We start from the raw sequence: 12,601 nt of genomic DNA on the forward strand, positions 1-12,601 counted from the left end.
AAAGCTTCTAAAGGCACATTGGTGAGATGGCTAAGGGGCAGCATCACCCTGTCATACTCCTCGCGTGGGGAATCCACCCCGGAGAATCTGAAGGCCCACTCGACAAGAGCAGTGGCTGCCTCCTGGGCGGAAATAGCTGGGGCTTCAATAGAACAGAAATGTAAAGCTGTTACGTGGTCTTCTCCATCTACATTCTTTAATCATTATCGGCTGGACTTATCATCTTTTTCAGACGTTACTTTTGGTAGAAGGGTTCTGGAAGCAGTGGTTTCACCTTGATAATACATTTCTCTGCAATTCTCTCCGTGGTGCCGTCATGGGGGAAGGAGAAAGACTTAGTTACTTACCGGTAACAGGATTTCTCAGAGCCCATGATGGCACACTTACATTCCCTCCCTTCACGCGTTGGTGTGCACACTTACTTTTTGTTTATTCGTAGTCAAATGATGTTCCTGATAAGCATCATAATAATGGGGATGTTGTGTTATTAACCCGGAGGTCCTCTCATGCTCTGTAAACAACTGATGCGGGCGAGAGGTACTGCCCTTTTTCTCTGTAGGTTTAATGTCCTTGAAGGGCGGATCCCCTCCGTGGTGCCGTCATGGACTCTGAGAAATCCCGTTACCGGTAAGTAACTACATCTTTCAACCAAATAGCACAAATGTGGGGCAATCCGGACATAGACCTCTTTGCCACCAGGTTGGACAGGAAAGTGAAAATATTCTGTTCCCTGAATCCCAGAGAAGGTCCCCAGAGGGTAGATACCTTCTTAATTCTGTGGGAATTTGACCTGGCATATGCATTTCCACCAATAGCCTGAATCCCTCTAGTAATAAGAAAGATCAAGGAAGACCGAGCAAGGATTGTTTTGATTGCTCCCTTTTGGCCCGGAAGACAATGTCCGTCACTGATCCTTTGATCCTCCTGGATGTTCCGAATCTCCTTTCTCAGGGGACGGTGTACCATACACAAGTAGCCAATTTTCATTTTAGCGGCGTTGGATTTCAGAGGTCGCTGTTAAAGGAAAGCGGTTTCTTTCCTAATCTTGTTTCCACCCTACTCTAATTCAAACTAGGAAGGTATCTACCACAAGGATTTATGCTACAACTTGGAGGAAATTTTTAACCTCCTCGGGATCAAAGATGAGGGATGTGGCGCCAATGGGTCGTATTCTAGAGTTTCTGCAAAAAGGACTTGAACTTGGCCTTTCCACCAGTACTCTCAAAGTCCAGGTGTCAGCTCTGGGAGCCCTGTATAGCTGTGGTCTAGCAGGGAATTGAGTGTCTAGATTTATTAGAGCCTCATCTAGATCTAGGCCCATTTTAAGAGAAAAAGTAGTGCCATGGGATTTAAATCTGGTCTTGACAGCTATGACTGGTTACTGTTTGAGTCCATGGAATCCGCATCTGTTAAGGTTTTTTTTTCTCTTAAAACTGCCCTGCTGGTAGCCTCAACATCTGATCGAAGGGTCAGTGACGTTCAGGCTCTTTCCAGAGTTCCACCATTTACCAGATACTAGAAGACATATAGTAATTTTGAAACCTGATCCATCCTACCTACCTAAGTAGTGTCCCGGTTTCATAGGTTACAGGAGATAGATCTTCCTTCTTTTTGCTCTAATCCAAAAAAATCAGACGGAAGAGAAGCTTCATACTCTAAACCAGGGATGTCTAGCTCAAACACAGAGGGACAAAATGAAAAACTTGGACAAAGTCGTGGGCCCACCAGTATACAGAATAATGGGCCCCACATAGTCCTCCATACAGAATATTGACCCCACATGGAGGTGGTGGTTCTGGTGTCGAGGGCCAAATAAAACCACCCTGCTGGCCAGACTTGACCGACGGGCCCGAGTTTGACACGTGTGCTCTAGACGTTAGGAGATGTCTAGTTAAGTACCTGTCTGTTACTGAGATCAAGAGGAGAGAGCGTTCATTAATGGTGTCCTTCCAGGCAGGGCTGTGGAGTCGCTATTTCAAACCGCCGACTTATACTCCTCAATTTCCCTGACTTCCGACTCCACAGCACTGTCTCACTACTGAGCATGTACGTAAAGTGCAGCACAAATTCATCTCAGCTAAAAGCCTAGACCCTTAGATCAGGAACAGAACAGACATTTCATAACTTTCCCAAATTCTTATGAAAACATTTACAGCACATCCTGCACTGAACTACTGAACCCAATTTATTACATATTTTAGGAGTCTGTCCTTTTTATACCGACTCCAACTCCACAAAATGGACTTCAACTCCATGACTCCGACTCCACAGCCCTGCTTCTAGGGGCCTAGGAAGGCGCTTAAGGCATCAAAACGCACAAGAGCTAGATGGATTAGGGAGTCCATTTCTTTAGCTAATTCTGCAAGTGGTAAAGCAGTTCCAGAAGGTCTGAAGGATCACTCCTTTAGGGCCGTGGCAACCTCCTGGGCGGAGAAATTTGCCGTCTCAATCGATCAGACTTGTAAGGCAGCAACCTTCTCCTTCCACTTTCTATAAGCATAATAAACTGTATATGGGTTCCTCTTCCGACCTCCCCTTTGGGAGAAGGGTGCTCCAGGCTGTGGTCCCTCCCTGAATTCTTATTTTCTCTGTAATTTTCTCGTTGTGCTGTCATGGATTAAATTATAGTTACTTATCGGTAATGGGATTTTTCGGAACCCATTACAGCACCCTCATCTTCCCTCCCATCTCGTGTGTGAGCACTTCTAATTGCTAGTGTTATAAGTTCACATTTTAAGTTGTGATGTGTGGTGCTGGTAAATTTAGTTTTGTTGTAATAACTATTGGAGGTCCTCCTGTGCTCTGTAATCCAACTGATGCAAGGGAGAGGTGCTGCTTTTTTTTTTTTTTTTTTTTTTTTTTTTAGCCTATAGGTTTCCTGTCCTTGAAGGGCTGATCCCCTCTCATGGTTGGTACTGTCATGGATTTCAAAAGATCCTGTTATCGGTAACTAGCTAAGACTTAAACAATTCACTTTAAAATGGCTGGCTTGTCCAATCCGCTTATGAATAAAGACTGCAAGAGAAACTCAAGGATTGGAAATGTATAATAAGAGATTGTGTTAATACCCTTTTTGTGATGTTTCTGCCCCATTCCTGATTATTATGAGAGATAAGAAAACCTATTGCTAAGTGTTACTTTGCTAGCACAGAGATAGGAGGGATAAAGTGGCATTCCTGCCTAGATCCAGTTAAAGAGAACCTGTCAGCAGGATTTTGTTAAGTAAACGGCAGGCAGTGTCATGTTGGGGCTGTTAAACTGATTAAAATGATACCTGAGGTGAAGAAATCCATCTTGTGGTTCTTGTGTAATCAGTGTTTGAAGTATTTATTTAATGATATGCTTGTGCTTTGAGGCGGGACTCTAGGCCAGAGCACCAAGAAAAGACCTGCCTACAGGTCCACCCCGAAGCACAAGCATGTTTGTCTTTCTCTCTGTCTCTTTGTCTCTCTGTATATTTTTCTCTGAAAATGAATATTCAGTGATCACTTTTGCTTTCACATGTGGTTAATACCAACCATGAATGCCTTATTTTAAAGAAAAATGACAGAAACCGTGCATTCTCGGTTTGCTACTGGCACGGGAGAGTGCTCAGTTCGGACCAGCGTCATGACCATGCCACCTGCCTGAACTGTAATGCTTAAAGAGGTTGTCCATTACTATATAAAATGCCCCCAATGTATTTAAACTGTGGAGAGAAGTGTTTTAGTAATTACCTCGTGTTGTCTTTATTGCCTGTGAGTGGCGCTATTAATGGCCGCTCACAGGCATCATGTAACCCCCGGCTGCAGCAGACTCTGGCATCCGCTGATGCCAAGTTGGGCGTGGCTCAGTGACACGCTCCGTGCTGATTGATGGGCTGTGGGCAGGGTTTCCCAATGAATGCAGGAGAGGGAAACCCCACCCACAGCCCATCAATCAGCACGGAGCGTCTCACTGAGCCACGCCCAACTTGGCATCAGCGGATGCCAGAGTCTGCTGCAGCCGGGGGTTACATGATGCCTGTGAGCGGCCATTAATAGCGCCACTCACAGGCAATAAAGACAACACGAGGTAATTACTAAAACACTTCTCTCCACAGTTTAAATACATTGGGGGCATTTTATATAGTAATGGACAACCTCTTTAAGGTACCTTTGAAGCCTAAAATCTGCTGCATTGATAAGGGTTCCTTTTTTGTCATCTGTACACAAATGTATTTCAAAATTTTTCTGTGCTGTTTAGCAATGAGTCTGATTCTGTTGGAAGCCTCGATGAAATCTACCACACAGGAACCTTTGTTCAGATCCATGAAATGCAAGATATGGACGACAAGCTACGTATGATTGTTATGGGACACAGAAGGTTAGTAGTTTTTAAAAATGCAAATTATAATTTAATGTTTATGTAAAATGACTAACTTAAGGGGATCTCTGGGCAAATGATATAGCTGACCGATCCTCAAGATTATCAATGTCAATATTGGATCAGTGGGGGTCAGATACCCAGCATTCCCACCAACTGTTATTAGCTCTGAAGCTGGCTGCATGTAGTCCGTATCAGTTGCTGCAGGGTATTCTCTTGGACAGGAGCACATCTGCAGCACCTTGAAGGAGCTCTGTATGCAGTACAGTTTTCACATGTTAACTTGCAGCTGCTGACGGAACCCATAGCAGCAGCTGATCGGTGGGGGTATTGGGCTTCAGGACCCACCGATCTGACATTGATGACGTATTGTAAAGATAGGTCATCGATATAATTTGACTGTAGCAACTCTTGAAATTTCTGCTCATTTAGATGGGTTAATAATTGGCCAATGAGTGTTCATAAGAACCCTGATCATTGGCTGGTGTAAACGTTCTGCCAGTAACTCAACGAAAAAGCATAAATCTTCTGATCATCAGGTGATCTGATTGATTATGCCAGTGAAAACGGGGAATATGCAACCGACTGAACTGTCTTGGTAACGATTTTTATGCCCTATTCTTTATATGGTCACCCGTTTAACCCCTTGGCATTTTTGGTACATCATATGCTAGCTCCGTGACTTTGATGCAGGCTTGCACACCAAGCCTGCATCTTTCCCGGCCGATGACGACTGATTTAATCAGCCATCGTGTGCCTCTAACAGCTGTGGCTGTATTGGTGCTCCACTTGTGGCTGTTAACCTGTTAAATGCCGTTGTCAATCTTTGACAGCGGCATTTAACACATGCAGGCAGGGGTGGCACATTGTTGATTCCATGTGCCTATCGGCGTACCCATTATGTGATCACGGGGCGCCAATGGATTGCCATGACGGCCGGGGGTCTGCTGATGACCCCCGTGCTTTTGATTACGATCCTCCTGTGAAAGCCAGTGTTTAGCTGGCATTCATAAGAGACTATAATCAGATGATTGCAGCTTCAAGTCCCCTAGGGAAAAGTGATAAAAATATGAAAAAAGTTCAAATCATCCCCTTTTTGCCACATTAAAAAAAAAAAAAAAAGACATTTTGTATCTCTGTGTTTGTAAAAGTCTTATCTATCAAAATATAAACTAAATTAATCAGATCGGTAAAAGATGTAATGAGAAAAAAAAATCAAAACACCAGAATTTGTTTTTTTTTTTTTTTGTTTTTTTTGGTTGCCACAACATTGCAATAAAGGGTGATCAAATCATCGTATCTACCCCAAAATGGCATCAGTAAAAATATCAGTCCAGGGCTCAAAAAATAAGCCCTCATCCAGCCACATATTCCGAAAAATGGAGATGTTACATAAAATGGCAACACAAGAAAGGTGTTTTTTTTTTAATGCAAATTTTAGAATTTTTTTTTTCCACTATTTAGAGGCAACCTGTCACATGAAAAAAAACGCTCTAACCTGCTGATATTAGCTTCATCTGCATGCTAATAGCGTTCTGAACCTGCCCGGCGTCCACTTTCAGGACGAAATGAACTTTATTCCTGCTGGCACTGTCCTAGTTTCACTCACAGGGGTGACTCCACCACAGTTTGTCACAGCTCTGTGTATAGATAGCGGCGGCTGTAACTGCACCCCTCCCCTGACTGATACTCTAAGGGCCCGTCACACTAAGCGATGCAGCAGCGATCCCGACAACGATACGACCTGTCAGGGATCGTTGCTGCATCGCTAATACATCGCTGGTGAGCTGTCAAACAGGCAGGCTCACCAGCGATCAGGGGAGCAGCGATATCGTGGAAAGAATCTTTCCACGATGTCCTGCTCCCGTTACCAGCCTGCTGCAAGCAGGAGCAGGCTGGTAACTATGGTAAACATCGGGTTACTAAGTGCGCGTGTGCCCCTAGTAACCCGCTGTTTACCATGGATACCACTCTGCTACGGTGCGCGGGAGCCTCCGCGCACCGTAGCAGAGTGGTATCCATGGTAAACAGCGGGTTACTAAGTGCGCGCGTGCCCCTAGTAACCCGATGTTTACCATAGTTACCAGCCAGATCGTTGGTCCCGCTGGTCACACAGCGATGTGTGCTGGCCAGCGGGAGGCCAACGACCAAAAAATGGTCCAGGACACTTTGCAACGATCAGCGACCTCACAGCAGGGGCCTGATCGTTGCAAAGTGTCACACACAGCGACATCGCTGGTGAGGTCGCTGGTGAGTCACCAAAACCGTGACTCAGCAGCGATATCGCTAGCGATATCGCTATGTGAGACGGGGGCTTTATGCTGAGCGAGCTGTCTATCAGTGCTGACAGGTGCGGTTAAAGCCCTTGCTCTCTATACACAGAGCTGTCATTGAACCCCTGCTGGCTCCACCTCCATGACTGAAACCCAATTGCTGCCCGGAGGAATAAAGTTAATTTTCTCATACGGCTATATTGACGCAAAATATAAAAAGTTATGGCATTTGAAGAAGGGGAGGAAAAAATGGAAAATGGTTACGCCAATTACTTTGGTCAGATATTATATTATCAGAATGAACCCAAAGTTAGTTTTCTGTACCATCTGAGTGATATTAAGATGTCCAGTTAACGTCATTCCATTTTCCACATCCGTTGCTTTTAGTTTGCTAGGAAATATTTTCAACTGAAGTTAAAAATGTCATTCAATACGTAGAGCTTTTATCAAGGTTAATAACTAGATGTTGGAATGCAAAACCCAGCACTATTATAGGTTCATCAAGGGTTATGTATCCAACATGAGCTTATTTCACTTTTTACCTCGTACCATTTTTTTTTTTTTTTTTTTTTTTTCAGGGTCCATATTAATAAGCAACTTGATGTTGAGCCTGATGAGTCAAAAACTGAAGAGAAAGCCGAAGGGAAAAAAAGGAGAAGAAACTCTGCGAGCAAACCTGTTAATGAGAAGGAAAAGGGCGAACAAGTTGTGCATGATCTCAAAATGACCTCTGAAGTCCTCATGGTTGAAGTAGATAATGTAACACATGAAGAATTCCAGATCACTGAGGAGGTCAAAGTAAGAGTCTGTCGGAAATGCGTCTGTCGGAAATGCGTTTGTTTTTGTTACTGTTGTTGGATTTTTGGCTTATGAATAATAACATATGCTTTAATTTTGTGACCACTAAAGGCTCTCACTGCTGAAATTGTGAAGACCATCCGGGACATTATTGCGCTTAATCCTTTATACCGGTATGTGTGTTCACCTGACAAAGTAGAGATAACAGTGGAATATGTATAAGATGCTTATGTTTTCTTCCACTTAATTACATTTTTTTAAATGTATAATGTGTATTTTTCCTGTCTTTGTTTAAGAGAGTCTGTCATGCAAATGATGCAGGCTGGACAAAGAGTGGTAGACAATCCAATTTATTTGAGTGACATGGGTGCAGCGCTGACTGGTGCCGATTCCCAGGAGCTCCAAGATGTCTTGGAAGAAACTAATGTAAGTGATGCTGTAATGTTTATTCTGGCCAGGAGTAGGTGTCCAGACCAACAGTGTAGACCTTTTATTCCCTTTAAAAGAACTATATTATTGTATGTAAGTAAATCCCTTTTTTTGTTTTAAACTATTCTACAGATTCCAAAGCGTCTTTACAAATCTTTGTCACTACTGAAGAAAGAATATGAACTCAGCAAGCTGCAGCAGCGTTTGGGTCGTGAGGTAATGAAGGAGAGAGCACTGTAATATTGAATGTGGATTCTTAGCAAACGTTGAAGGGTTATTCTATTCCTCCATTTATACCATTCTGTGCAAAAACAAACCTGCTTGTGATGATCAAGTTTTTTTTCATTCCATGACCAATCCTTTCTGCGTAAAATCTTATATGTTATATAATCTCCATCTGTCCCGAGTCTCTTTAGAAGAAGTTGATTCCTTCCTGGCAGATTCAAGCTGTCCATGTGTTACTGGGACTGCCATACACCTGATCATTACTATGTAATACGACATATACCCTGTAGGATTGCTCTACATATGTTAGGCTTCTTTATCCTAGTCACATTTTTCTCAACCAATCTCCCAAAAGCAGCATCCTGGACAATTTTTTTTTCCTTTAGCAGCCATAACTTTATTTTTTTTACATTTTTCAATGACGTGGTTGTATGATGGTTTGTTTTATGAAATTGTATTATTACTAAATATGTGTCGGTTACATAGTACTGACTTTAGGGGGTGAATAATTATGCACTATGAAGTTTTCAGTTTTTTTGTCCTCTATTTGTGATTTGCTTCACAAAAAAAAATAAAACCAAAATAATCACACTTGTAGGCATGTTCTTTACATGAACTGATGCAAACCCTCAAAAAAACAGTGAAATTCCAGGTTGTGAGGTAGCCAAGCACAAAAAATGCCAAGGGGCTGAATATGCCACTGTGTAGATTTTCTGTGACATATTTAGATACTGGGAGGTACAGTCTCCTCTTTCTTATGGTATGGAATTTTTGCTCCTTGTATAATCCTGTATTACCTAGTAGTGGACTTGATGAGGGGCCTGACCTGGGAGGGCGACCACCTCCTGTTTACCACTGGCACCTGAGACAATCTCCAGCAATTGGTACTTCTCGGAATGCTAGGGTTTGGATCATGCATGTTAATATGTTTGGCTTTCGCAAATACCCTTACACACATTGAGATTCATAGGACTTTTGTTTGTGTTGGACACAGAACTCTTTGCTTACTATTACGAATATTTTTAAAATATTTAGCGCATAATAGAAAGGGAACTTGTTTCTCACAATACAAATGACGCATGTAAAGAAAATAAAATATATTCTTTAATTTTCTAACCACTTAAGGCTCTCACTGCTGAACATATATAGATGTTTGCATCAGTTCATGTAAAGAACATGCCTACAGCTGTGAACATTTGGTTTTCTTTTTATTGTCATGTAAACAAAAAGGCAAAATAACTGAAAGCTTCAGTGGGCATAAATATTCCCATAAAGTCAGTTCTTTGTAGATAGGGCTGTGGAGTCGGTAAGCCAAACCTCCGACGACTCAATTTCCATGACACTCCATTGGGGGACACAGGACCATGGGTGTATGCTGCTGTCGCTAGGAGGTTGACACTATGCAAAAAAAGGAAAATAGCTCCTGCTCCGCAGTATGCACCCGCCTACAGGCACCAAGCTCACCATTTTAAGCTTAGTGTCTGTAGGAGGTAGACCTGGATCTTCACAGATCCAACCTTGTTGTGTTTATTAACCTTTGTTTTTTCTCTTTCAGATACAGCTCTTCAGGCTAACAGGGCACACTGCGTCCCCTGTTAACCCATTAGCGACCTAGAGAGCAATGTGGCTACCCCCACATCGCCCACTCTCAGACCTGTTGGGCAGGACTTATCCCCTGCCACCTTAGGGTGTCTCAGTGTGATTTCGGTGGCCAGTCCTAGCCTGTTCCCCACCCCAGCCCCCTCCTCGGAGCGGCCTGGGAGGGAGACGGTGGTCCCTGCGGGTGACCTTCCCCCAGTGTTCTGGGGTTGACACCGTCTCCTGCACTGTCCAGGACCGGACAGTGCGGGAAGGAGGAAAAGCCAGGATCCCCCCCCCCCTATCCAGGAAGGCATCCTGAGACCATCTTCAGAAGGAGAAAGGAAGGGACGATTCCCGGACCCGCTAAGACAGGTACTCTCTGCCTTTCAGCTGCAGGTCCCAGTCCCCCGGCGTTACCTGCCTCCCTCCCCCCTCCCCTCTCCAAACATGGCGCTTAACAGCGCTTCCCTGGGCCACTTCCTCCCTCTTGTTCTTCATACTGCGCGGCAAATCTGCCGCGCTTTTCTCCGTTGGGGGGGCGTGTCCGGTGGGCGGTCCCGCTCCGACAGCTATATTAGCCCTATTTGTCCAACCAGGGCCGAGGAGCATAGTGACGCTTCCGTCACGCCCTCGTGCCTTCCGAGGACCTATCATCGTGGGGCCTCTCAAGCCCGCCCGCCTTCCCATCTGCCTATTGGAGCCTCGCACGCTCCGTCATCAACGCTGTGTCCTCTGCACCGACTCCATCACCCTGCTGCACGCAACTCACTACTCCGTCAGCACCTATTGTGACCCGCTCCAGCCTCACCTTCGGAGCCTTCAGGGGGACACGGGACCGCTTCTCTGCAGGATCGGGTAGGCTCTGTCCTGACACACAGTCCCCACCCCTCCCTGCGCACAGTGCTCCCCTCTGCAGTATCCCTGGCCAGGCACATATGCCCAAACCCAGGGAGCTCTCAGTCCGTTCCGCTCACATTGTCACATACTACGCCTGTGCTCTTTGTGGTACTAAGTGGCCCGCGGGTCTCACTACGGCCTTCTGCTCGACCTGCAAACCTCCCGCCATGCTGGCACCCCAAGATCCCCCCGCCGCTCAGGGCGTGGTAACCCCCTCCCCTCCGGAGTGGGCTGTTGCTATGTCACAGTCTGTCTCTGACCTCACCAAGGTTTCCCAATCTCTGGTGCAGGTCTTAGAACACTTGCCAGAACGTTTTCCTATGTTATCCACGGCCACCAGCTCTCCGAACGTCCCCACAGATGATTCGCAGGCACCCCTGCCCCCTCCTCACAGGGGCAGACTGACGGCACGTTCTCAGAAACGGACTCGCGCAAGCTCATACTCCAGCTCTCCAGACTCCAAGATGCTCCCTGCGTCTCACACCTCTTCCCCGGAGGTCGCCCCGGGATCTAACTCTGCTTCAGATTCAGACTCTGTTTCTGACTCAGACCAGTATTCCAAGTTCCAGGACATGATAGACAGCCTTATAACGGCTGTCAATCAGACTACGCATGTTACAGAAGACGAGAGCCCTTCCCGGGACTACTCCGTTTCCTTCAAAAAGATTAAGCGTCCTGCACGCACTTTTTCTAACCATGCAGAATTTGACAGCGTTTTTCAAAAGCAGTGGGAGCATCCAGAAAAGCGCTTTACAGGAAAGAAACAGTTAAACGTCCTATACCCCTTTAACCATGACCTTGTCAGCAAAAGGACGGAGTCCCTATCTGTGGATCTCCCCGTCTCTCGCCTTTTCGCCAAGACAGTACTGTCTCTTCCGGATGGTTCCTGCCTTAAGGATGCCACGGATAGACAGGTTGAGGCCCTCTCTAAGTCAGCCTTTGAGGCTGCGGGCACCTCCCTTTGCCCTTCCTTCGCCTCAACTTGGGTATCAAAAGCGGTGTATGCATGGGCCAAACAGCTCAGACAGGGCATCCTAGCAGGGGCCTCCCTCGACGATCTGGCCGACTTAGCTGATCAAATCGGCCATGCAGATAATATCTACTTATGGCGTCCCTCGACTCCGCTGCATGCTCAGCCGGGGTTTCCAGTAATCTCGTTGCCTTACGTAGAATTCTTTGGCTTAAAGCCTGGAACGCCGACCCGGCTTCCAAAAGATCTCTAACTAATCTTCCTTTTCAAGGTTCCAGGCTGTTTGGATCCAAGCTAGATCAGATCATCTCTGATACTACTGGGGGTAAGAGCACCTCTCTCCCCCAGCCCAGACCCAAACGCCCTTTTCCTAGGAGACGCCCCCTTCAGTTCCGGTCCTTTCGTCAGTTCGCTCAACCGAACCCCTCCTCTCAACAGGACCGTACTCCAGCACGGCGGGACAGTCGTAAGCCCTCCTTTAGGCCCACGCCTAACTGGCGCCCAAAGAGTTGCTCCTCCAAGTCCTCTGGATCACGATCACGATCCAACAGGTTTTCCTCAACATGACGGGTCACTCCCACCTGGGACTTCTCCCAGGGTGGGCGGCCCTCTCCTTCTGTTCACAGATTCTTGGCTCCCGGCAATAGAGGATGCCTGGGTCAAAGAAATTGTGACTTCCGGCTACAAAATAGAGTTCAATTCCAGCCCACGATCACGTTTTCTCAGGTCCCGCCCCCCACAACCATCTCTGCTTCCCGGTTTCCTCCAAGCCATCACTTCTCTTCTGCGCTCAGGAGTCATAGTCCCGGTTCCCATTCAGGAAAGGTTTTCCGGTTTTTACTCAAATCTCTTCGTCGTCCCAAAAAAGGACTGCTCACTGCGTCCGATTCTGGACCTCAAACAGCTAAACCGACATGTACGCATCCGACAGTTCAGGATGGAGACCCTCAGGTCGGTAATCGCCTCAATGGAGGCCGGGGAATTTCTATGTTCAGTGGACATTCAGGATGCATACCTTCACATCCCAATCTGCGTGTCACATCCTACGCTTTTCCTTCAAGAAAGCGCATTACCAGTTCACTGC

The 12,601-nt window shown here is 45.9% G+C and overlaps 1 protein-coding gene across 1 annotated transcript in view; it reads left to right on the top strand.

The window, feature by feature from the left end:
* The window catches only part of LONP1 (lon peptidase 1, mitochondrial), a 213,826-nt gene that overhangs the window by 12,451 nt on the left and 188,774 nt on the right, over window positions 1-12,601 (top strand). The window contains exons 3-7 of the mRNA XM_073653197.1: window positions 4,225-4,344; window positions 7,196-7,415; window positions 7,527-7,588; window positions 7,712-7,841; window positions 7,977-8,060. Of these exons, the coding sequence (XP_073509298.1) occupies window positions 4,225-4,344; window positions 7,196-7,415; window positions 7,527-7,588; window positions 7,712-7,841; window positions 7,977-8,060 (616 nt within the window). The remainder of the gene's footprint in view (window positions 1-4,224; window positions 4,345-7,195; window positions 7,416-7,526; window positions 7,589-7,711; window positions 7,842-7,976; window positions 8,061-12,601) is intronic.

Source organism: Phyllobates terribilis, unplaced genomic scaffold, assembly GCF_046119375.1.
Source record: "Phyllobates terribilis strain yellow unplaced genomic scaffold, ASM4611937v1 Scaffold_1__5_contigs__length_1240528914, whole genome shotgun sequence".
NCBI lineage: Eukaryota > Metazoa > Chordata > Amphibia > Anura > Dendrobatidae > Phyllobates > Phyllobates terribilis.